Here is a 26,467-nt window from a genome sequence, read left to right on the forward strand (position 1 = left end):
ACTCACTTTGTAGACCAGGCTGGCCTCGAACTCAGAAATCCGCCTGCCTCTGCCTCCCGAGTGCTGGGATTAAAGGCGTGCGCCACCACGCCCGGCCTTAAAAGAATTTTTAAGCTGCCATTTTTCCCTCAGTGACCTAGTTGAACACATGGTGCAAATCTATAGTATAGTATAGGTATTTGAGAATTTCAACCAGGAGAAGAATCCCTTAAGTCTAGGCCTTCAGCCAGGCAATACAGAGGAATTATAATTAAAAAACAAAACAAAAAACAAGAAGAAGCCTAGTATGGTGGCACACACCTTTAATCCCAGCGCTCAGGAGGTGGAAATGGGGAGATAGCTGCTAAGTTCCAATTCCAGTCTGGTCTACATAGCAAGTTCTAGGATACCAGGGTTATATAGAGACCCCGTCTCAAAACCAAACCAAATGCACCTCGCCCCCACAAACCCCAAGAGACAAAAAACAAAGAATAACTCTAGTCTTCTCACCTTAAACATGACATTAATTTCTTCCCCCAGAGGATCAGCATTCACCATTGTGACTTTCAGAGGCATAGCATTAGAACTGAAGAACGAACATGACTGCAAACACAACACTAAACATTAGAAACGTTAACAGTAGCATAAAAGTGAATTATAAATTTATTCATGTTTTCCTTTTCCTCTGTGCTGAATGACAGCAAATCAAACAATGGCTGTTAACTAGCATTTACATGACCCTCCAGTAATATATGTCAACATCTCTTGATATTTAAACATAGATAGCAGTAAAATAGCTTCACTAAAAAGGCAGACATGACAAAAATTTAAAAACTTGGTGCAAAAATTTTCTAATTACCTGAACTTTAAATCTGAATTTCTCAACAGAACACACAGTTGTATGACTCTCATTCTGATCTGGAACAGTTGCACTTTCAAATATGTACTTGTGACATTCATTACTTATATAATCAAATATAAACACTTTAATAATTTCACAGAAAAGATTAACTCACATTTTACCTAACTTTTTGTGGGACTGGGGATTGCACATATAGGGCTTTGCACATATAAACAAATTCTCTACAAAAATTTACCTTAAAATTAAAAAAATTAAAAAAATAAATAAAAAAATAAATAAATTACCTTAAAATAAAATCTTTCAAAAAGCTAACGTAAGGCCACAACTCTAATTTAAGAATACAAACAAATTGAGGGAGACAGCATTTACACATTATCTTGAGTTATGACATGATTTATTTTTTAGTGCTATTTTGTTATGATTGCCATTGAAAATAATAAAAAGAATGTTGGTTTCAAAAAAAATACAAAGAAAACCCAAAGTAGTAAAAAAAAAAAAAAAAAAAATTCTGTCTTTAAGGAATACTGATTAGGTTTTAAAAAGCTGAAAAGGGCTGGAGAGGTGGCTCAGTGCTTAACAGCACAGACTGCTCTTCCAAAAGTCCTGAGTTCAAATCCCAGCAACCACGTGGTGGCTCACAACCATCTGTAATGAGATCTGATGCCCTCCTCTAGGGCGTCTGAAGACAGCTACAGTGTACTTAGATAATATAAATCTTAAAAAAAAAATGCTGAAAAATAGATCTACCAACACCCTTTCCTATGTACTTACAAACAACACATCTTATTCACACTTGCACGAAGCAACTCTCTTTTTATGCATTATTTTGAAGTGTATATGAACTTAAAGAGTATTGTAGCTGGGCGTGGTCCAGGTGCAGGTCTTTAATCCCAGCACTCGGGAGGTAGAGGCAGGTGGATCTCTGAGTTTAAGACCAGCCTGGTCTACAGAGTGAGTCAAGAGCTACACAGAGAAACCCTGTCTCAAAAAAACCATTAAAAAAACAAACAGCTAGGCAGTGGTGGCACACGCCTTTAATCCCAGCCCTTGGGAGGCAGAGGCAGGCGGATTTCTGAGTTCGAGTTCAGCCTGGTCTACAAAGTGAGTTCCAGGACATCCAGGGGAACACAGAGAAACCCTGTCTCAAAAAAAACAAAAACAAAAAACAAAAAAAACAAACAAAAACCAAACCAAAACAAACAAAAAAAAGAGTATTGTGTTACCTTAATATTTAGTTCTTTTGCCACTAGACTTGGTTTGAGAGGAAGACGGCATTTATTTCTCAGAAAAAAGGACTGTACCCGTTCCATACTCTTTTGGAGGACGACCTATGGAAAAGATTACCTTTGTAAGTACATCTTGAAAATGAAGATCTATTCATTTTGAGTATGTTCCGTGTATGCACATACATGCTCATGGAGGTCACAGGTTAGTGCTTGGTGTCTTCTGTAATCACTATTTTTCTGGACAGTCTCCACCAAACTCGGAGCTTACTGATTAAGCTCGGCAAGCTGGTCAGGGAGCCCCAGGGACCCTCTTACTTGTCTTTGCGTCCAGCTTTCCCAGCACTGAGATTTCCGGTGGGTATCACTCTGCTACATTTTTACGTGGGTACTGAGGATCTAAATTCAAGCTTGTGCTGTAAGTACCTTACTGACAGCACTGAAGATCTCTTCTTTGACGATTTCTTCTATGTCTATAAAATGTTCCTTGCTCATATCCACCTCCTCCTATATCCCCTAATACATCTCCCTCCCAACATCACCAACTCCCTCTTTCCTATGTAACTCACTAAGTCCAATTAGTAACACCCATATACACAGAGTGTGGGGTCATGGGGTTGGGGGTCTCACTATATATCCCTGGCTGCCCTGGAATTCACAGAGATCTGCCTACCTCTTTCAAGTGCTGGGATTAAAGGCATGGGCCATCATGCCCAGGAAGGTATAGCTTTTTAGAGAAAACAAGATGCTAACAGAAGTTATTATAGTTTTTTTTTTAAATATATATATGCATATAGCTCTTAACTCAACTATTTTGTCCATAGGAATATCCCATAAAGAAACAAAAGCATGCCTGAATCAGTAACATGTTTCTACAAAGTGAGCTACTAGGGAGACTGAAACAGGGCTTTGAGATAACTTAAGAGTCTGAGACCAGCCTGGGCAACCCAGTAAGATGCCATCCTTTCAAAACATAAAAGGGAAGAACTAAGGAATGCTAGGGGACGGGTGAAGCTGTATGTAGTAATGTTCACAGCAGCATTACATGGGAAAGCAAAAATATATAAACAATGTACATGGAGGCTCAGAAATCACGTTCTCAGTACTTGGTGACATTATATACTCACAGAATGTGAAGTGTAACAATGTGCTGACAAGACTTCTCCAAGATAAAGTGAAAAGAGCCATTTTCAAGAACAAAACAAAACCAAGGAACACTATTTGAAATAATCTAAGAACATCTGAATAGACACCCTGTCTTGTGTTCATGACACAAGACAAGCTGAGGTCAAGAATTAAGATACATTGTTATGGCTGGGGGTAGCAGTGCATACCTTCAACCCAGCATTGGGAGGCAGAAGCATGAAGATCTGTGACTTTGACACCAGCCCGGTCAACATAGTGAGTTCAAGGACAGCCAAAGCTTATAGGGAGACCCCTTCTCAAAAACCAACCAACCAACCAAACAAAAAGCAAAAAAACCAAACAAGCAAAAAAAAAAAAAAACCCACCCCCCCAATTAGATATATAGACACATACACATTGTTATAATTGCAGTATTTCCAAGTTGATCTTAGATTCAAACATAGCTCTTATTAAAATTTCAACTGCCCAAGTTGAAAAGAACTTTTTTTTATTGTAATTCTTTTTTTTTTAATTTTTAATATTTTTATTACATATTTTCCTCAATTACATTTCCAATGCTATCCCAAAAGTCCCCCATAGCACCCCCCACTTCCCTACCCACCCATTCCCATTCTTTTGGCCCTGGCATTCCCCTATATTGGGGCATATAAAGTTTGCAAGTCCAATGGGCCTCTCTTTCAAATGATGGCCGACTAGGCCATCTTTCGATACATATGCAGCTAGAGACAAGAGCTCCGGGGTTCTGGTTAGTACATCATGTTGTTCCAACAATAGGGTTGCAGATCCCTTTAGCTCCTTGGGTACTTTCTCTAGCTTCTCCATTGGGAGCCCCGTGATACATCCAATAGCTGACTGTGAGCATTCACTCCTGTGTTTGCTAGGCCCCGGCATTGTCTCACAAGAGACAGCTATATTTGGGTCCTTTCAGCAAAAACTTGCTAGTGTATGCAATGGTGTCAGCGTTTAGAAGCTGATTATGGGATGGATCCCTGGATACGGCAGTCTCTAAATGGTCCATCCTTTCATCACAGCTCGAAACTTTGTCTCTGTAACTCCTTCCCTGGGTGTTTTGTTCCCAATTCTAAGAAGGGGCACAGTGTCCACACTTTGGTCTTCATTCTTCTTGAGTTTCATGCGTTTAGCAAATTGTATCTTATATCTTGGGTATCCTAAGTTTTGGGGAAAAGAACTCTTAAAAATTGCAATGAGGCTGCAGAAGTATAGGCTCTTCCAGTTGGTGGCTTCTGGAGGGGTTGGGGTAGGGGACGGAATTAGTTTTCTTTAAAGGGCTGGCCACTGGGAGTTTGACCATGCTCCAGTAAATATATGGGCAATACAAATTGGACTTGGGTTTGTTTGTTTGTTTGTTTTCCTTCTTATTCTGTTTTGGGGGAGGTCATAAGAGTTGCAGTGAACCTAGGGGGACTGGGAAGTGAGTGGGATCAGGGTGCATTATCTGAAATTTCCAAANAACTAATAAAAAAANAAAAAAAAAAAAAAAAAACAACTGCCCAAGTGAGTTGACAAGTATCTTCCAGCACTGAGGAGGCTGAGGCAAGAAGATACAGGAGCCAGCCTGCCTGGGTCTGTAGAGAGACCTCCCCCCCCCCCCCCCCCCCGAGTACTTGTATTCTCTTTGATGGGAACATACCTGTCTTGTTGATCCACTAGCCTGTCTTACTTTTTCTGCCACTCCTCCTAAAAGCTGTACAAGTTTCATCTGCTTAGAAAGCTCTTCTCTGAGTCCTTTTCCTCCTACAGAGAGGAGAGCACCCAACACATGTTCATATCTGCTTCCAAAGTGTGTATCATGCAAAGCATCCTTGAGAAGCCTAATGCAACAAAAATATGTATGCATGTCAGTCACCTCTGTGAAATAGATGAAGCTCCTGCAAAGATCTGTTTAACAAGATCTATTTTGTATATCTAGGAAATTAAGTCATATGAGCAAGAAAAGGTTCAATAGTTATTATAAAGCTATAATGTCCAAATATTGTCCAATTTTATTAATTTTGGTTTTAAAGATTAAAATTTTAACTTCTATAAAATAACAGATTCACTACACATCTGATTACCCATGGCAAGTATCATGAGCACACTGTTTATATTTAATGATTATGACATCTCTGTCAATATCTAAAAAAGAAAGGAGCCACATGATAAAATTTAAATCTTACCAATACAAACTGTGTGCTATCTGGATGTTTCCCAATGCCCTGGACAGAAGGAAGCGCACTAGTGAACTATTCAAATAAATTTCATATTTCAAAGCCTATGTGTAAGAGGAAATAAGCATTATTAGGAGTCAAACCATATTAAATTGTTCAGATAAAAAGCATTAAATACATAGCCAAAATATTATTTATAAATACGAAGCCACAAAGTTTTATAGCTCAGTGGTAAAAGGCTTGCCTAGCAGAGACTTTTTTTTGGTTTTTTTTGAGACAGGGTTTCTCTGTATAGCCCTGGCTGTCCTGGAACTCACTCAGTAGACCAGGCTGGCCTCGAACTGAGAAATCCGCCTGCCTCTGCCTCCTGAGTTTTGGGATTAAAGGCGTGCACCACCACGCCTGGCTCTAGCAGAAGCTTTATACTACATCCACACATAGTGTCCTCAACATTGCTGCTGAACTGTAATGGCATTTTAAAATAGAAAAGGGGACCCATAATCATTCCCTACCCACTGGCACTAGAGTGAGTTGGAAGCAAGGTAGTAAAACCTCCTACCTGTACAAACTGTGGGAGCAGATCTGCTAGCTCATCATCACTAATGGCCTCCATCCAGCTCACAGCAAGCGATCGCACCTCCTGATCAGCAAATCTAGAATATCAGAAAAATCAAGACTTAACAGTAATTTCTTCCTAATGCAGCTGTACTAACTCAAAACACATGCTTAGTTCTGGCTGAACCTCCTCCACAATCTCCACTTTTTTTGTTCTGTCTTGTTTTTTTATTTTTTGTTTCTCTGTGTAACCCTGGAATTCCCTCTGTAGACTAGGTTAGCCTCAAACTCAGAAATCTGCCTGCCTCTAAAGGTGTGTGCCACCACCACCCAGTTCACAAATCTCCACTTAACTCTTCCATTCTTACTATTCCTTCTTCTACTTGTCTATCACATTGTTCTCCTGCCCTCCTACCCTTCCCTCAATACCTTTCTTTTTACTCAAGTAGGAAAAACACTAAATGAAGATTCTATTCCCTGGTTATTGCAAAACTTTAGCTTCATTAAAAACTAATTTTGTCCCCATCATAAAATATTAATTATTAATAATTATAAATTTAGATCTTTATGAGTTCGAGGCCAGCCTGTTCTACAAAGTGAATTCTAAGACATTCACAGCTACACAGAGAAACCCTGTCTTGAAAAGAAACTTTTTTGTAAATTATATAGTAATTAATAAAAAATTATTATTCAAAACTAGCCATTTAATTATTTCTTTAGGTTAAGTTTTATTTGACACAAAATGCTTTTTTGACCATTTTAATGAAAAAGATTATGTTTACATAAATTACATGTACACATTTACATTATCTTATGCTGTTTTCACGTTAAAAGGGAAGTACCCGTGCAACATAACACATTGATGGAAAATTTGACAAAAAAAACCATCAAACAAATGTATTTGACTTACTTTGCATCAAGGAGCTCCAATGCAGCTAGTGGGCACAATGGCGGCCACTGATGCAGCAATGAGTAAGTTTTGGCAAGATTAGCCCACTTCCAGTTTGGAGCACTTGCTAATATCTTCGGAAGACAATTTGGATGTTTTAGGCAATAATAGCGGTTTTCCCACAAAAAGACCTTATCTTCTTTAGATAGTCTGTATATATAATAGAATTAAATTACTTCCCAGTAGAATTATGATATAGTTATCTCAATAATTAAAAATTCAAAGAAGAAATATATTCACTTGTGACAGTGACTTCTTGATAGTACTAATACTAATATCAAATAGGAATATTCAATGTATAGCAAACATCACTAATCTACCTTTATTTGGAGATGAAAATCGTTCTGCCTTGACAAAGTGCTGTATTTGTTAAAATAAAGGGAAATTCCAACAAGATGCCAAGCACTACAAAGCGAGAGTTAAATAAGCAGAGCTAACCCTGTAAGGCAGCAAGGAAGGACTCCATCCACACAAGTAAAATCAAGTGCAACAGGGAAAACAAATGCTGCTGCGGTCTATTTTTAGGGAAGCATACAGTTGAATTGAAAAATAGTCAAAATGGGGAAAAAAAGTATTTTGGAGACATTCTGAGTTAAGTTCAATGACATGTTCATGAAATATTTCACTGTTGTTCTTCATTCCTTTTGAGGCAGGATCTTATATAGCCCTGGCTGGCATCAAACTTGCCATGCAGCTTGAGATGGCTTCAAACTCCTGTTCCACAAATATGATAAGAAGCATGTAAGTTATGCTGGCTAGTTTTAGGTCAACTTAACACAAGCTACAATTATCTGAGAGGATAGAACTTTAACTGAAAATGCAGACAAGCCATATATTTTCTTAAGTAATGATAAAGGATGGAGGGCCCAGACAATCTCTGGTTGGTGTCATCTCTGGGCTGGTGATCCTAGGCTCTATAAGAAGGCAAGCTCAGCAAGACACGAGGAGCAAGGCAGTAAGCAGCAGCCCTCCATGGTCTTTGCATCAGCTCCTGCCTGTAGGCTCCTGTCCTGTTTGAGCTCTTGTCTTGACTTCTTTCAGTAAGGAACAGTGATGTGGAAGTGTAAGCCAAATAAACACTTTCTTCCCAAGTTGCTTTGGTCATGGTGTTTTACAGCAATAGTAACCTTAACTAAGACAGGAATCTTCCTAGTTCTCCTACAGACAAGCATCTGTACTGCCAGGCCAGGAAGCCTTGGGACTGGGAAAGCAGGCTGTGAGTGGGGTCGAGCATGTCCAAACCCCAGAATTCTTATCCTGAGATCTGAAGGAGTAGGATCTCTCACCTACTGCTCTGGGCCTGCATGTACTAGTCCACATAGCCCTATGCCCCCAATCTTTGCCTCACCAAGGGAGGTCACAAAGCTGGCAGCCAAGTTAAACTGCCTTTCCTCTTATAAGGTCATGTCCAGCAGCACCTGGAATTCCTCCTCATGCAGAGGAGGCATACCTAGCCATGGCCAATGATATACATTCATCTTGATAGCCCTTAATCACCCCTAAAAAATTTAAACAGTCTTTATTCCTGCCCCACCCCCCACAACCCACCAACTGAATTAGTTCTCCAAACCTGTTCCTGGGTGTGTGCTCTTTGTTCACAAACTCACTGTTGACCAAGATCCTGCCTGTACCACCCAGTCCTGGTGCACAAAGAGCCTGACTACCCCAAGGGAGAGGTGGACCAGGACAGCATGCTATGCTTCCAGAGATGGTCTATTCATACAAAAGTATCCACATGAGTGTGTTCTAGATTTTATTTTCTCTGTGTTGATGATGTCACCATCCTAATCTGCAGCTTAGTTTCTCCATTTACTGTATCACGTACTAATATATACAGCTATAAATATTCACCATTGCTACCTGGATAATTGCATTTCCCATCAATGGACATCAACCATCAGTTGGCAATGCAAATAAATATTACAAAGAACATTTGTGTTTCAATACAGAAATACATGAGGATTTTCTCTACTTTATACTAGGAAGCAGCACTGCTGGGTTGCAGTGTATACACATTATAACGTCCACAGATTTGTCAAATTGCTCTTCAAAAGGAATGTGGCCTTTAAATATCTGGCTAATAAAATAATTCTCTCTCTCTTTGTGTGTTATGTATCTTTTCTTTGTGTGTTACATATAGCTTCAAAGGATGATGATTATAGACCTGTGGAAGAGCAGTTGGTGCTCTTAACCGCTGAGCTATCTCTCCAGCCCCCCAGCCCCTATATCTCATTTTTAAGGGCTTGCCTTGTTCATCCGCTTTCTGTTATTACTTAGCTATTTATCTTATTAACATTAAAATGTCCTTTAAAAAATTTAGTGTGTGTGGGTGTGTAGACAGTGTGTGCTTGGGCATGCATGTCATAGAGCATGTGTGGCAGTCAGATGACAACATTTGGAATCTGTGCTTTCCTTTCACCTTTATGTGGGCTACAGGATTTAACTCAGGTGGCCAGGCTTGACTGGCAAGCACTTTTATCTGCTGCACCACCTTGTCAGCCCATGAATAGATTAAGCAAATTAATCAACTGATACATATTAGAAATATATTTCTCAGCCTGTTTGCCTTTGATAATACAAGAAGGACTGGAAGATGGCTCAGTTGGGAAAGTGTTTGCTATGCAATTATAAGTACTTGAATTCAATTCCCAGCACTGATGTGTTGTATTTTGTTTTGTTTTAAAGCATCTGGGTGGTGGAGGTGGAGACGGAGACAAGTAGATCTTAGGGCCTGATGGCCAGCCAGTCTATTCAACTTGCTGGCAAGCTCCAGATTCAGTCAGAGACCCTATCTCAAAAATAAGGTGGAGAGTGATTGACTAAGGAAGATATTTAATGTTAACTTCTATATTCTATATGCACATACATGTACACATACAGTAAAACATGATTCTGGGTAAATGGCTCAGTGGAAAAATTTCTTCCTATGCAAACATTAGCACCTGAGATCAGGTCTTTAGCATTAACATATAAATTTGGTGTGGCAGTGTCCATCTGCATGCCCAGCATTGGGAATGAAGAGACAGGGAGAATTCCTAAAGTCCTGTGGCCAGCCAGCCTAGCCAAGAGTCGAGCTCCAGGTTCAGTAAGAGTCTGGCTCCAAAAAAAAAAAAAAGGTTAAAGAGACCCCAGGTAGACCTCTCTCCACATGGGCACACACAGACACACGTGTTACAGAAACAATTTTAAAGGCTAAACAATTAAAAATACTAAAAGATTTATACATTTCCCTGATTTGTATGTAGCCAGTCTTTCATTGGCACTGTTGGGATCATTCTTCACTCCCAGTCCCAAGTGGCCCTCTTCGTATCAAGACAACTTCTAAATCATGGGCTATAATACAAGCTTTAACCTTAGTATTACATCACAGGACAGTCCCAAGAAAGTAATAAACAAAGCATACCCAAATGATGAATCTCTGTGAATAATATCCAGAAGTTTCCCCTTTATATCACTCTCCAGTGTTTCCAACTTGTACTGCTGTATAATGGGTCTATCAATTTGAGGAGATGTATAAATAATGTCAAATGCAGGAGAAGGAAAATCAACCTGAAAAAATTAACAGAAATCAGTGAAAAAAATATGTGTGGTATGTGTGTACTTGGTTTTCCAAAGACAGAATTTCTCTGTGTAGCCCCGGCTGTACTGGAACTCACTCTGTAGACCAGGTTCACCTTAAACTCAGAGATCTGTCTACCTTTGCCTCTTGAGTCTTGGGACTCACCACTGCCTGGCAGAATCAAATTATAATCCAAAATTTCAATATTAGTATCTTTGTCTTTCAGGAAACCAATTTTTCTTAACAATCTAGATAAATTGATATTAAGTATAAAGCTGGTGCTTTTTCCTTCCTGCTGATAGTGATTACCAACAACAGTTTGTCATTCTCAAAAGCATGTTTTTATTTCTTGGGATAGAAACGGCATGTTTTACTCTCTCAGAAACTGCAAATGGTTTTATTAACACTTAAATTAAAGACAGATTGTGAGATTAAAGCAAGATTAGGCTTCTTTAATAACAATCCATGTTATGGAATATACAAACACTGTTTAAAAAGACATTTACACTTAAGCCCTCCGTGAATCAATAACTACCATTACCTGTAGCACAATTCTTTCCATGACATAGCCTTTTTTGGGCATTGCTCCAGGAATAGAATTTGTATGTGATGAAGTCCAAAGGTAGAGAAGTTTAGTCCCACATGTTAAAAACCTTAATGAACATAAAAAGAATACTGTGATTTTCATTTTCAAAATTTCAAACCCACAAAACATGATAATCAACTTGGAATGTTGGTAAAACAGTACAGTTTTAAAGAATACATTGAAAGGAGTCAGCTACTACACTACTGAGAAGTTAGATAAAATATTAAAGTTGGGGTGGGAACAGAAAAAGGGAGAATAAAAATGCATCTTGAAAAGAATGGCATTGAGAAGAGAGCAGAGAAGGGATAAGGACGGCCACTGTTGTCTAATACCACTATGTAAACAGGAAGTGTCCAAGTTTCCCCCAGAGACCAGGACTTCAAGTCACGACCTGGATTACAGAACCGCATCCTGATTTTTACCATTAGAATAAAAAGCCAAGAGAATCAGTAACTGCTTTGTAACATTGAAACACAACTTACTTGAGGCAAACTATATTTAGCACTCCTCAGTACATTTTTTTCTTTAAAAGGCTAGACAATAAATATTTAGGAGCCTACATATTTGTAATCTCAGTATTCAGGAGGTTGGAACAGAACCTAAAGTTTGGGATAACCTGGGCTACATAGTGATTTCGTGCCTAAAAACAATAAAAAGTAATTTTAAATGAATAAATACAGTTTAAAAGGCTGGACATGGTAGCACATATTTATAATCTCAGCTATAACAGTCTCTGTTGCAACGTCTTCATTTGGCTATAGTAATATAAAGTACTTAAGAATGATATATAAATGAGTATATTGTATGATATAACAAATTATATTTATTAAAAATAGGAAGTGGGATTGGTAAGATGTCTTAGCTCTTGTTCTTACAACTGACAACTTGTAATCAATTCCAAACCTACACTGTGGAAGAAGAGAACTGACTTCTGCAAACTACCTTTCGACTTACCCACACACATACACTTTAACTGAATGTTTTTTTTTTTTAAAGATTTATTTATTTATTATATGTAAGTACACTGTAGCTGTCTTCAGACATACCAGAAGAGGGCGTCATATCTCGTTACGGATGGTTGTGAGCCACCATGTGGTTGCTGGGATTTGAACTCCGGACCTTTGGAAGAGCAGTCCGGTGCTCTTACCCACTGAGCCATCTCACCAGCCCACTGAATGTTTTAAGAAAACAAAAACAAAAACAAAAAACAAAAACAGGGCAGTGGGACTCAAAACATACATTGATCCTTATTCTCGAACTAGCAACTATTTAAAACAATTAGTTATGTACTTTGGTAAATTAAAGTTCTTTTTTCAAGATTAATATTTAAACTTTTTGTGTATGCATGTATGAATAAAGTCTAGAGAGATGGCTCAGTGGCTTAGAGTACTTGCTGCTCTTACAAATGACCTTAGTTCCTAGGATCCACATTAGGTAGCACACAATCACTTATGACTCCATTTCTGGAGGAGAATTCCAAATCTTCATTACATATTTCATCTATAAATTGTTTTGTATTTCCCCAAAAATAAACAATTTCAGGGCTGAGGAGACAGTTCAGTTGGTAAGTACTTTCTCTACAAGCATGATCCTAGTCTGATCTCCAGAGCTCATATTAAGAAGCCAAGGATGCCAGTGTATATTTGCAATCTCAGCGATAGGGAAGTGGACATAGTGGTAGGTTCCTGGAGCTCACTGGCTAGTCAGTCTGAGACCCTGTACCTCAGATATAAGGTGATGAATGGCAATCATGGTTGTACTTGAAACTCCACATGCACATATGAAGTTACTATCCCCAGAGATCTTTACAACTCTTAGATCAAGGGCTCATAACACTAAGGACTGGTTAGTGAGTTAGAACTGTTTAATATTGTTCTATCTCTGAAAATTGAGAAAGGTGGGAATTATAAAAAATAGATTTTACAATCAAGAACTGATATAGCCATTGCACTGTGTCATAATATACTTTACAGAAATGACAGTGGTTGGCTACCACTTTTCTCCTGGATCAGTGAGTGACAGCAATCCTTTGCATATTCACCAGATAACTCTGAGACTACAGCAGAGAGACTACTTTCCTAGCTCAAAGCTTATGCTGTCACTGCTTCCAACCTGGCCTCCAGCCTGTTTTTGATGTACAGAGTATCAGAGAACTCACCATCACAATTCAGTTAACACTCACCGTTTAAAATCAAATAGAGTTAAAGAAACTTTGCCCAGAGCTTCTGGCCCCTTTCTCTGTTTATTAGAATCAGGGGAACTTCCACTGCTCTGATTTAAAACTCCAAACAGAGTAAGATGAAGAACTGATTCTAATGGCAACTGCGAGATCTGGATAGGAAAAATGATTCTGTGGGGCAGAGAAAAAATTTTGTTGGTGTTAAGAAAAAAAAAAAGATTAAAAGTAAGGATTAGTAATCACTTGATGAAGACTAATTTTAGATGTTTTATTTCACTTATAAAACAATCTTTAGTTCTGAGTAACTTTTAGCTAAGTAGCAAGTATGGCTAACTTGTAAAGTTACATCTTAAATTTCATTATCATTATAAAACCTCAAAAATGTAACAATTCTTTCTGTAAAAATGTCTAAGAACTTAAAGATAGGCAGTTCCATAATTAGGCAAAATAAAATTAGACCTTACTTCTGCAACTAGCTATTTACTTAAATATGACAAGTTCTCTTAGTTAAAAAAAAAGTATTTAAAAAATTAACATTACAGAATATTATCAAGTACATAGATTTAAGATTCAGCTTGGTTGTTAAGAGCTGGATTCTTGTATAGTGCTTTATAATAAGAACTTAAGCAAGCAGTTTATAAAATACAAGTTCTAGAGTTCTATATAAATTTTTATCTTTGACATGACAAAGTCTACAAAGTAACACTACACTATTGCAATTTTAAAACAGAGATTTAAAGGAATACTTCAAAAATTTTAATGTTAATTACAATTTGTCTTATAGTATTTTGTGTAGAAGATGTCAAGATATCAGTAAGAATTTACTGAATTTCAATGGCTATCATAGTAATGTATACATTGGAAAAATTACAGAATAGGGTACAGTGAAATAATTATAAAAGTAAAAAAATTCCACTTACAGTTCATCCCATTTAATAAGATAGAAGAAATTCTTATACGTGCCAACCTTCTTTGACTGAATAGGTTTAAAAAGATCCTTCCCATTGTGAGACAGGGAACATATCAAGTAGTATTTTTCATAACTGAGAAAAGAAAACTTAATTTGATTTCTAGGTTGGTAATATCTAACTAACACAAGTACATTAGCAAATTTTCCCAAGTGACAAAATGGTCACCTTTTGTTTTTTGAAATCCATGTGAAATTTAACCCTTGAAGATTCTACAGAAACAGAGGAACAGTGTAACAAAAGAAGTAGCGTGGGAAGCATATACCCCAAGTGTCAGCCTGGGGCTGGGAATGCTGGGACTATAATAATCCCCATAGAATATAAGCTGTTTCAGGTACTGTGCTGAGAGGGCAGGTGAATGATAACAGAGTGTGTGTTTATCCGTTTCTAGTTAAGCCCACGAAGTGCCAACACTCTCTTCCCTTGGTGTGACTTCTATTACATCCCTGGTTTTTGTTGGGGTTTGTTTAGTTTCTCTGGTCTTCTCCTGAGCACTGGTGGAGATGCTGATGCTACTTTCCTTTGCTACACCACGGTAATATTCAGCTAAGCTTTACTTAACATACAGACCCAGGAATTCAACCAATTCTCACAGTATTGCTGTATTCTTTTCACTAAACACCAATAACTTAGTTCCAAATTGCTGTTCATACTGACACAATAAGACAATCTTCTAAGAACCTTGGACTCAATAAAACTGTATTCTTCTACTCTAACTTACTTCTAGGTTTACATGCTAATCATTCTACTCCTATCCACAGCTTTTTCTGGGTGTGAATAGGTAGGGTGGTGGTTGTTCTTGGACACTTCGCATTCCTCTGTCTCCACCTTCCAAGTACTAGGACCAAAGGACTGGATGCCATGCCCACCCATATCTATAACTTAAAGTTATACAGGGCAGTGGTGGCCCACACCTTTAATCCCAGCACTTGGGAGGCAGAGGCATGTGGATCTCTGAGTTTGAGGCTAGCCTGGTCTATAGAGAGAGTTTTTGGACAGCTGGGGCTACCCTGTGTCAAATGAAAAAAAATTTTTTTTCACTTCATTTATTTAAGAGTGTATCTAAGTCCATGAAAGGGTGTGTATGGAGGATAAAGGACAGACAACCTGTGGGAGTTGGTTCTCTCCTACTATGTGGGTCCTCCTATATAGAACTCCAATGAACAAAGGAAAATACAAGTTTAAAAAAAGCAACCCAATTTGTTTGCCATGTTTTCAGCTGGGCATTTTGGAATGCACCTGTAACCGTACTACTTAAAAGGCTGCAGTGAAAGGATCACTCAGTCTCTGAAGATGAGAGCAGCCTGAGCAGTATAGTGAGACAGACAAAAAGAAACAGGCAGGAATAGCCATTTAAACGAAAGCTCCAGAAAGTCATTGTTCTCGTTTGTTACTGGATTTCCAGTACTGAAAACTCTGCTTGTAGATGGGGCTCAGTAAACACTTATTTTTCATGACTTAACAACAACACTTTCAGCTACAGAGTTCAAGGCTACATAGCAAATTCCAGAACTGCCAGGACTACATAGAGACCCTGTTTGAAAACAACAACAAACACTCTATCATTTCAATTCAATTGAATTTAATTGAAGCTCAATTCAAGTGGAATTTTTTGTTTAACTCTCCACTAGACTTTATTTTATTTTGTTTTAAGCCATCATGAACAGATTTCAGTAAAATATTAAGTTTATACTTTACAGTTTATATTAATTATTTTAAAGTAAATTAAAATTGGCCCCAAAATGCTATGCCTTAAAGATTTTAACAAAAGAAAAGAAGTCAAGAGGAACACCCTTATAAAAGACATCAGTAAGAAGGAATATGCTCTTACAGAATTCAAACATTAGCAGCTGGTAGACTGTGAGCTATTAAAGGGATATAGGGCCTGAATTCTAGTCCCATTACATTTTGTTTCAAATTATGTTGATTCTAAAAGGCAGGCAGAAAAGCTCAGCAATCTTAAGGTAATTCTTTTAAATAACATTTTTGTTTCTCAATTTCACTATATATTTTCCTGTGATTTTTGTTGTTGTTGTTGTTTTGCTGTTGTTTTCTTGTTTTATTTTGAGACAGGGTTTCTCTGTGTAGCCCAGGCTGTCCTGGAACTCACTCTGTAGACCAGGCTGGGTTTGAATTCAGAGATCTGCCTACCCCTGCCTCTACCTCTGCCTCTGCCTCCACCTTCAGAGGGCTGAGATTAAAGGTGTGCACCATCATACCTGGCTCTCTTGCTCTTTTTTCATATCATAAAAATGACATTTTTCACTACAATTACTTCAGACGGCTCTGTAATTTTATTAAAACCACAAAGGTACAAGGGTTTCCAGTGATCTTTAAATTGTTCATTTAAACAAAAAAGATAAAAGTAGTTACCAACACTAAGTTAGTGTAACTTGTGGGTAAAGCTGTGGATGTCCTTTAAGCAGCTACTTACTTTGATACCCAGTTACTGGAAATTCCGTGTGCAGCATAGACAGTGAACTGGAGCTGCTCTGTTGCAGTCCATGCTTCCTTGATGTTCCTGCTACCTCGGGGACAGCCTGTAGAACACCTACTAGAATTTGCATGGAGCCTGAGAAGATCATAAATCGCTGTTGTTAGGTGATCCATGCTTACTTGAACAGGATTTTCAGGATTCAGTGACCCTACATTGAAACAGAGTCTTAATTCTCTGAAAAAGCAAAAATCATTGCCAAAATGTAAAACAAAAAATCTAAAGACATACCCTTAGTTGAGTTCTTCCTTGTGTCACTTCCAGATAATGAAGTCACCTGTATACACATGTATCAATTAGTCAGAAATTGACCATAATTTAATATAAAATGTTTACTGTTTCTTCCTTTTTGGAGACAGGGTCTTGTGTAGCCCAGTCTGGTCTCAAACTTGCTAAACTTCTGCTCCTCATCCAAAATGATGGGATAACAACAGGAGTGCATCACCAGTCTAAGCCCTTGCTTTTGTTTTAAATAACCTTTACTTTTGATACATTCATTAAATGTCAAAGAAACCCTTCTCAGAAGAAATTTACCAAACATGTTGGAAAAATTAATAAAATAGCAAACAAAGAAATGGAGGGCTATGAAAATGCCTCAATCGGTAAAACAGCTGCCAGGAAAGCATGAGAAAGAGTTCCCTGCACCCAGGTAAAAGCGAGTGTAGCGTGTCAGCACAGGGAAGGGAGAGGGTGTGAGGCAGAAGGTGGATCCTTGTAGACCCTGGAGCTCACTGGCCAGTTAATGTAGCTAAGTTGATGAACATTAGGTTCTACAAGAGACCCTGTCTCAAAAGGAGTGGAGAGCAGCTAACATCTGTTGTAGAACTCCAATCCCCACATGGACCATATTTGTCCACCCCCAACACATATACGTACATGAACATCTATCTGCATCCACATAACACAGACACAAATGCAGAATAGCAACCAAAGAAAAAAGCGAAAACATAGACCTAAGTAAACAGGTTTGGTTTGGTTTTGGTGATGGGGTCTTATTACTATGTAGCCCAAGTTGGTTTTGAACTTAGAGATCTACTAGTATCTGCCTCTCAAGTGCTGGGATTAAAACTGTGTGCCACTATGCCTGACAACAAATGATTTTTAGTAATATGAAAATTAGGGCAAGTTGGACTGGGAAGCATGCCCATAATTATAGCACCCGGGAAGCCGAGAAAGGAGGAATACAGCAAGTTCAAGGCTGGCCTGGACCAGAAACAAAAGGCTGCCTATAGTCAGCATGCCTACAGTCAGTGCCTATGAAGTAAGAGCAAGACAGGAAGTCTAGGACTTCCTTGGCAAAGGTACAGTGAGTTGGAGACCAGCTTGGAAAATATGAGGCCCTGTCTCAAGAAGACAGACAAATAAGAGCACCTAAAACTTACTATGGAAAAGAATGAAATCAGTTCTTTTATTTTAAATTAAATAATTATTTTGTAACATAGTACAGTATTTTTCACTATCATGAGAGTAACATTCCTAAAGAAAAGAATCTAAACTCTATTACCATTCAGTGATTAAAGGAAATTCATATATATCGTAAACTCCCATCTTGACTACACTTTACTCTTCCTTTTTTTTTTTTTTTCAGTGAGAAGATACATTTAATGACAACAATTAATCTATAAGGAACATAGGCATGATCATTTTCAATGATACTATGTTTCTTACTTTTCTTATTTCTGGGCCAAAATACCTGAAAAGAAGCAGTGGAAAGGAGGAAGTTTTGCTCTGGCTTGCAGTTTAAAGGGATACATTCCATCACCTCAGGGGCACTTTACTCTTCCTTTAGTCAATAAAGGAATAAGAATAAAAAGAACAGGAACTTCCGACATTGAGTCTATGGTGATTTGAGTTTCCAAATAATTTTTAAACAGAATCCTGCAAATCCCCTTCCCCCAACCCAATAAACCAAACCAAAACAAAATGTTGAGGACACTTTAAGTGTCATGAGGCTAAAATTTCTGTAAGAAGGAGTAGACTTGTGAGCAGCCAGACACAGAGGAGCAGGCCAATGACACAGCTTCTCCTTAAAATGTATAGTAGCTTGTGAGGTTCACTTTTTCTTTATTCCTTTCAATAAAAGACATAAACATTTTTATGAACTGAATTTATTAAAGTCCCATGGAAGGAAGTATCATGGGACACAGTTTTATTAAAAACTGGCATATGCATAATAGAAGACTCAACATCTGGCTGCTTCTAAGACAAAGCCACTTCAACAGGGCAGCGGTATGGCTCAAGTACAATAAGCACAAACATTTCCATCAAGAGAGGACTGGAAGCACTACTCTAGGTTTCCTAAATCGCCAGGGATCTCACTTATAGAGGGAAGATGATTTGAATCCACTATTTGGTGTCCATGTTCACAAAGTTCTTCCATCATTTCAACAAGGAATCCCCACTTCACCAAAAGAGCAATTCACCAAAAGCCAAAAGTAAAAGTCAAAAAAGTTCATATGACAATATCTTGTCTATAGAGGTAAACATCCTGTTTAAGTGGCAGGTGGTCACTTAAGTCCACACACATACTCACATCAGCACTTTTATTCCTTGGAAGGTTAACTGCTCGCTTTAACTTCTTCACTGCTTCTGTAACGGAGGGGGTCTCCACCCCATCTAAAGCACTACAAATTTTTCTTACTGCTTTAATCACTTGATCAACAGCTCGGTGCTGGTTCTTTAAAAATGAAAAGTAAAATAAAAATAACGAGGTAAAATATTCAACTCATGTCAAAGATGACGCCAGAAGCTAGATATTTTAGACAATTCTGAGATTAGATACTTTCTACTGAAAAGTAAAAGAACTGAGATAAGTTCTTAATCATGTGGTATGCTGTGAAAAAATTTACTAAAGCAAGGCATGGTTAGTTTTCACTCCGAAACAATTATTCATATGTAAATGTTATTAATTTCATATTAGAATTAAAAGACAACAAATTAGGAATAATTACTAAATCATCTTTTTTTTTTTTTTTTTTTTAAAGATTTATTTATTTATTATATGTAAGTACACTGTAGCTGTCTTCAGACACTCCAGAAGAGGGCACCAGATCTCGTTAAGGATGGTTGTGAGCCACCATGTGGTTGCTGGGATTTGAACTCTGGACCTTCGGAAGAGCAGTCGGGTGCTCTTACCCACTGAGCCATCTCACCAGCCCCTAAATCATCTTTTTAAAACTAGATTTGCTCATACATTTAAAATAAATCTAAAAAGCAAAACTAAATTTATCTACCTTTTGTTTGTTTGTTTGGTTTTCGAGACAGGGTTTCTCTGTATACTCCTGGCTGTCCTGGAACTCACTTTGTAGACCAGGCTGTCCTGGAACTCAGAAACTCACCTGCCTCTGCTGGGATTAAAGGCGTGCGCCACCACGCCCGGCTTTATCTACCTTTTTTAAAAGATTATTTATTATACGTAAGTACACTGTAGCTGTCTTCAGACATACCAGAAGGGGGCGTCAGATCTCATGACAGATGGTTGAAAGTCACCATGTGGTTGCTGGGATTTGAACCGAGGTCCTTTGGATCCACAGTCAGTGCTCTTACCCACTGAGCCATCTCACCAGCCCTAAATTTATCTTTTAAACTTTCACTTGGAAGTAATTTCCATGTTGAAAATAACCCTCTTTTGTAAAACACTAGTACAAAAAGTACAAACTTCTAATAAAAGAAATCATAACCCTTGAGGGGCTTAAGAGATAGCTCAGCGGTTGGTTAAGAGCTCTTGCTGCAGCAGATGATCTCTATTAGTTCAAGACTAGCCTAGTCTAGATAACAAGTTCCAATTAGACAGGGTTGTACAGAAACCCTGCCTGAAAATAACAAGTCAATCAACCCAACTAAAGTTATCAGGAGAACCCGAGTTTGCATCCCATCACTCAAAAACAAAAGCTGAGCATCCCACAAATGCCTATAATTGGCTCTGAAGGACTCCACAGGTACCCAGGTATGTAGTGTATTCCTACACCTAATCTCATATGCACATACACATTTGGGCATGCACTCACACACAGTCATACAAATCTTTTTTTTTTTTTCCGAGACAGGGTTTCTTTGTGTATCCCTGGCTGTCCTGGAACTCACTTTACAGACCAGGCTGGCCTCAAACTCAGAAATCCTCCTGTCTCTGCCTCCCAAGTGCTGGGATTAAAGGCGTGCACCACCACTGCCCGGCCATACAAATCTTAAAATAAAAAGCAATTAAAAAAAAAACAACCCACTGAGGTTTAAAGGTCAGTTGTAGCAGTGCTGGGTCAGCTATCACTTTCCAAGTCTGTTTGACCTCTGTCTCCATATGGACAGCTCGTGTGTGTTACTCCACTACAGCTGACTGGAGCATAAACCCAAAGTGTATACGTACAAATGCACTACAAGATCACTTACCCAATGACACAGAGTTCCTTCACTACTTAAAACATTTTTATTCATTTTTATTTTTGTGAATAACTGGACTTTTGGTTACTTTGTGGGTTCTCTTTTCTTCCACCATTCTCCTCTCCTCTACCCCACCTTTTCAATCTCCTAACACTAGGTAGGAGGGAAAAAATGGATAGAGGGGTAAGGGGCAACAATATCGTTAGATTATTTTCTGCTGATTAGGGGCATTGAGTACCTTGGGTAAGTTTGATCTTTGCTGTCAGGATCTCTAATTTCTTTTCATCTCTTCACACATGACTATTTGACAATGAGCAACAAACCACAATCCACAGCATTGGGATGCTAGTATTTATATACCCTTTGAAAAAAACCCCAGATTTCCAAATGTCACACACTCACACAGACTATCTACAGCTGGAAAACCACACCCCTGCTAGAGCATGAGGCAAATCAAAGTGACCTGCTGTGAAGCAGCCCCATAACCTAGGATTAAAATGAAAACATATTCCCATAATATTTCTCTGTGTTTTTTTTGTTTTAAGAAACCAAAATTCTCACTACTTTTGTGTGTGTTGTGTGTGCATATAAGTGAATGCCACATATGTGTAGGTATCAGTAAAGACCAGAAGAGAGTTTTAGAACCCTGGAGCTGGCAGGTGGTTGTGAGGTACCTGATGTGGGTACTGGCATTTGTGGTAGTTTGACTTAAGAATGGCCCCCACAGGTTCATGATTTGAATGCTCAGTCACCAGGGAATGAAACTGAAAAGAGTAGAAGGATTAGGAGGTGTGGCCTTGTTAGAGGAAATATGTCACTAGGAGTGGGCTTTGATTTTATCATTACATACATTAGTTAACTAATTGTTTTTAGAGACATCCCAATAATGAGCTCAGGTTGCTCTGAAACTCCTTATGTAACCCAGGTTGATCTTAAGTGCATAAATTCTGCAGCCTGTGTAGTGCTAGGATTATAGGAGTGTACTCCCTGCCTTGCATAGGTCATTACACATTGTACATATATTGAAATATCTCATTATATACCATAAATATGTATAACTATTGTGTGTCAGCTAGCTATAAATTTTAGTGCTACAGAAATCATTACAGTCAGTATACTGGCGTTGTAAGCATTGAGCATCTTCATTCAACCCCTACAACCTACATAAAAATGCTGGAAGTAGTGGTGTGTGACTGTAATCCCAGTGTTGAGACAAGAGAATGCCTGAGGCTACTTGGTCAGCCACTCTGGTGGTTTAAATGTCTATAGCTCCCATGGGTTAATATATTTCAATGTTTGGTTCCTGATTAGTAGACTACTGGATTGAGAGGTTTGTCCTTGTTGCAGGTGTGTCACTAGGGGTGGGCTTTGAGGTTCCAAAAGCCCACAATAAGACCCATTCTCTCAGTCTCTGTCTGCAACTTACAGATAATATGAGCTCTCAGTTGCTGCTCCAGAACCTGATGATAGCCTGCCTGCTGCCGTGCTCCCCACCATGATGGTCAAGGACTCACCCTCTAAAACTATAAGCAAGCCCTCAATTAAGTATCTTCCTTTGTAAGTTGTCTTGGTCATGGTGTTTCTTCACAGCATTACAATAGTAACTAAGACAGCCATACTAGCCTACCTGGTAAACTCCAGGCCTGGCTCAAAGGAAAGGTAGATGGCATGCCTGAAGAATGATACTTGAGGCCATCCTCTGGCCTGTACATACACCTGCGACTGTATACAGATATACACCCACAAAATGTAGTTTTAGAAACTTGAACAACAAAAGCATTCATGTATTTCTCTTCCTTCTCTTAGACAGGAACGTGATCTATTGCCTAGGCTGGTCTCAAATTCATAAGCTTAAGGGATCTTCTCTCTTCCTTCCTAGTAACTGCACACTATGCACAGCTTAAAAATTCATAAAATATTCATGCTACACTTTTATGCAAGTACTATGAAAGGCTGCAACTCAGCAATGCATCTTCCCTTTTAGGATTTCTATTCTTGAGGCTTAGCTATTATAAGTAAAATGCCCCTTTCACCTTCAAGCATAAATGAAACCCTCTCATTTTCTTAAATATCCAATTACTACTGAAGATCAGCATTCAAGTTCTCCCTTTCTAGTTATCTGATTTATGTTTATGCTTATAACTTCACCTTCGTCTAAAAGCCTTTCCAATAAGAAGGCTCGTGACATTGAATTGCACTATTCTCCTTTATTCTTTCTTTTTTTTTTTTTTAAGNTTTNTTTNTTTNTTATATGTAAGTACACTGTAGCTGTCCTCAGACACTCCAGAAGAGGGCGCCAGATCTCGTTACGGATGGTTGTGAGCCACCATGTGGTTGCTGGGATTTGAACTCTGGACCTCTGGAAGAGCAGTCGGGTGCTCTTACCCACTGAGCCATCTCACCAGCCCTCTCCTTTATTCTTAACGACATGGAGCAGTCTCACAGCTTTAACCCCACCCCTCTTTTGCTCTGTTTGTAGAAGCAGAACTGAACTTACACTAACATTTTTTGTCATTAGAGGGCACTAAAAAGACACTTTTAACACAAAGAGAACAGAAAGACACTTTGCACCTTGGTTCCAGTCCTGTATGCATTTATTAATTCCTTTTCAATTCACTATGGAAGCTCAGTGGTTCTTAAAGACCAGTCCTACCTGTACCCTCAGATCCTGTTCTCCCAACCTGGCAGCTCTGGCTTAAGTTCTTTAGGAACTTTCTTTCCCATGGGCTCTATCTTTCTGTGTTAGCCATTTGCTCTTCAAAGGGGCTAAACTTCAGTCTGGGAAGAGGTTTTATCAGAAGTTCTATGTCTTAAATTGTTCATTTTTCTACAGCCTAGACAAAGTAGTTACTTTTTACATCTGCAAATTATGGACTCTTCTTAAAGACTAACAAATTTTCTTAAAAAAAAAAAAAAGTATCCAGGTGTGATGGTACTTATCTGTAATACCAGCACATGAGAAACAAAGTCAAAAGAATATTCCACCAAGCCATTATTTCTTTTCTCAAGTCCCATACTGCCACTTTAGCAAAATGAACAGATTATTTCCAGAAAAATAAATTCACGAGAATTAAAAAATTTCTGCAACTTGCTGATTTCTTTGAAAAGTTTCCCAAGAGAAAGTAAATCATTAATCCATACAAAAACTATATATGAATCTTTATTCCAACATTATTTATGATAACCAAAATCTATTAACTGAGGTTCAAATGTATATTATTAGATGTACAGACAAACAAAATATACTACAATGGAATAGTACTTAGCAAAAAGGAACTGCTGGTTGGTGCTAGGGAGATGACTCAGTTGGTAGAGACAATTAGCACAAGGATCTGAGTTTGGATCTTTAGCACCCATGTAAGAAGCTGGCTGTAGGGTTATAGGGATGGCTCAGAGGTAAGGAAGGCCATGAATTTGGTCCCCAGAACTCATATGAGGTAGCTCCTAACCACCTGAGACTTCAGCTCCAGGAGAGCCACCCACACTAATTAAGCACTTATACAACACACCACACAAAGGTATAAACTACAAATACATATTACAACAGATAAAAGGGTTTGGTATTTGAAAAAAACGAAACAGGCATAGAAATATTACTACATTCCATTTATAAGAAATGTGCAGAAGAGGAAATCATGCTAGAGACAGGAACTAGCTCAGCGATTATTTGAGGCTAGTGCTGGAAGGCGGGTCAACTGCAAATTTGTATGTGAAAATACTCTAGAACAGCACTGGGGTGATGATGGTAGAATTCTGTGAATTTGGTAAGCCTCTGAATAGTGGCAAATGCCTATAATGCCTGAACTCAAGAGCTATGAGCAGGAAGATCAAGGCTAGCCTTGGCCAGCCTTAGCTAGTTCAAAGTCACTCTGAACTGACTGAGCACAATAAACTAAAACAGGAAAAAGATAGATACAAAAAAAAAAAAAACAAACAAAACAAAAACAACAACAACAAAAAACATCGGAGGCAGAGGCAGGCGGATTTTTGAGTTCAAGGCCAGCCCGGTCTACAAAGTGAGTTCCAGGACAGCCAGGGCTACACAGAGAAACCCTGTCTCGAAAAACCAAAACCAAAACCAAAAACAAAAGAAAAAAGAAAAAAGAAAAAAAAAACAATTGGGCTGGAGAGATGGCTCAGAGGTTAAGAGCACTGACTGCTCTTCCAGAGGTCCTGAGTTCAAATTCCAGCAATTACATGGTGGCTCACAACCATCTGTAATGGGATCTGATGCCCTTTTCTGGTGTGGCTGCAGAGAGTGACAGTGTATTCATCATAAATAAAATAAATGAATAAATCTTTTAAAAAATTATACTTAAGGTGGGCATGATTTATTTTGAGCATATACCTGTAATCCTAGCACAAGGGGAGGCTGAGGTTGGAGAATTCTAAATTCCACAGCTTAAACTACACAGCAAGTTTGAGAACAGCCTGGGCTAAATAAAATAGTAAGGCACTGTTTTAAAACAAACAACATGTTCAATCAAATTGTAAAAGAGGAAATAAAAGAATTGATATTTGAGAGAAGGTGGTTTGGAGCACTCAGATAACATTTAAGTTCCTTAAGGAATGGAAAGCCAAGCAAATACCTGAGGGAGCTCTAGGAAATATAGGTACCAGGCTCCCTGCTGGGGAGCACAGTTGGCAGATTATAAGCCTAAAAGCTGGGGCTCAGGATACAGTCCTAGAATATAGGAAGTTGAGGAGGGAAGTTCACAAGTTCAAGGCCAACCCAGGCTAAGCATTAAGTTCAAACTAGCCTAAGAGCTCATTTGCTTTACAGTTTATAATTTTTAATTATTTTTCCTAAAAGCTTGCTTGCTTGCTTGCTTTCTCTCTCTCTCTCTCTCTCTCTCTCTCTTTCTTTCTTTTTTTGGAGACAAGAGCTCTTTATTATGCAACCCTGGAACTCACTATGTAGAGCAGGCTGGCCTGAAACTCAAGATGTGTATCACTACAGCCAGCTCTAAAAGTTCATTTTTTATGTCCTTACCTTCCCTTTTCTCCGACTTGACATCTGCTTTCTGTTACTATTTTTCACTATTAAAGTAAACTTTTCACTTGGAATAATTTTAGAATTATAAGAAGTTACAGGGCTGGCAAGATAGCTCTGCGGATAAGAGCACTGACTACTCTTCTGAAGGTCCTGAGTTCAAATCTCAGCAACCACATGGTGGCTCACAACCACCCGTATGAGATCTGACACCCTCTTCTGGCATGTGTGAAGACAGCTACTGCGTACTTATGTATAATAATAAATAAATCTTTGGGCCAGAGTGAGCAGAGTCTGAGTGAGTGGATTTCCAACAACCACATGAAGGCTCACAACCATCTACACAGCTACAGTGTACTCATATACATAAAATAAATAAATAAATCTTTTAAAAAAAAGCAGATGTAAATAAATCTACAGAAAGATTGAGAA

The 26,467-nt window shown here is 38.5% G+C and overlaps 1 protein-coding gene across 1 annotated transcript in view; it reads right to left on the minus strand.

Annotated features, from left to right (window-relative positions):
- Pik3c2a (phosphatidylinositol-4-phosphate 3-kinase catalytic subunit type 2 alpha) overlaps positions 1-26,467 on the minus strand; it is a 95,023-nt gene that overhangs the window by 18,943 nt on the left and 49,613 nt on the right. The window contains exons 10-22 of the mRNA XM_029479584.1: positions 19,202-19,345; positions 16,900-16,945; positions 16,609-16,819; positions 14,127-14,249; positions 13,210-13,377; positions 10,983-11,094; positions 10,286-10,431; positions 6,844-7,032; positions 5,938-6,031; positions 5,388-5,482; positions 4,862-5,042; positions 2,065-2,169; positions 490-582 (exon numbers count right to left, since the gene is read on the minus strand). Coding sequence (XP_029335444.1) covers positions 490-582; positions 2,065-2,169; positions 4,862-5,042; positions 5,388-5,482; positions 5,938-6,031; positions 6,844-7,032; positions 10,286-10,431; positions 10,983-11,094; positions 13,210-13,377; positions 14,127-14,249; positions 16,609-16,819; positions 16,900-16,945; positions 19,202-19,345 — 1,707 coding nt within the window. The remainder of the gene's footprint in view (positions 1-489; positions 583-2,064; positions 2,170-4,861; positions 5,043-5,387; positions 5,483-5,937; positions 6,032-6,843; positions 7,033-10,285; positions 10,432-10,982; positions 11,095-13,209; positions 13,378-14,126; positions 14,250-16,608; positions 16,820-16,899; positions 16,946-19,201; positions 19,346-26,467) is intronic.

The sequence above is a fragment of the Mus caroli genome, chromosome 7 (genome assembly GCF_900094665.2).
Source record: "Mus caroli chromosome 7, CAROLI_EIJ_v1.1, whole genome shotgun sequence".
Lineage (NCBI taxonomy): Eukaryota > Metazoa > Chordata > Mammalia > Rodentia > Muridae > Mus > Mus caroli.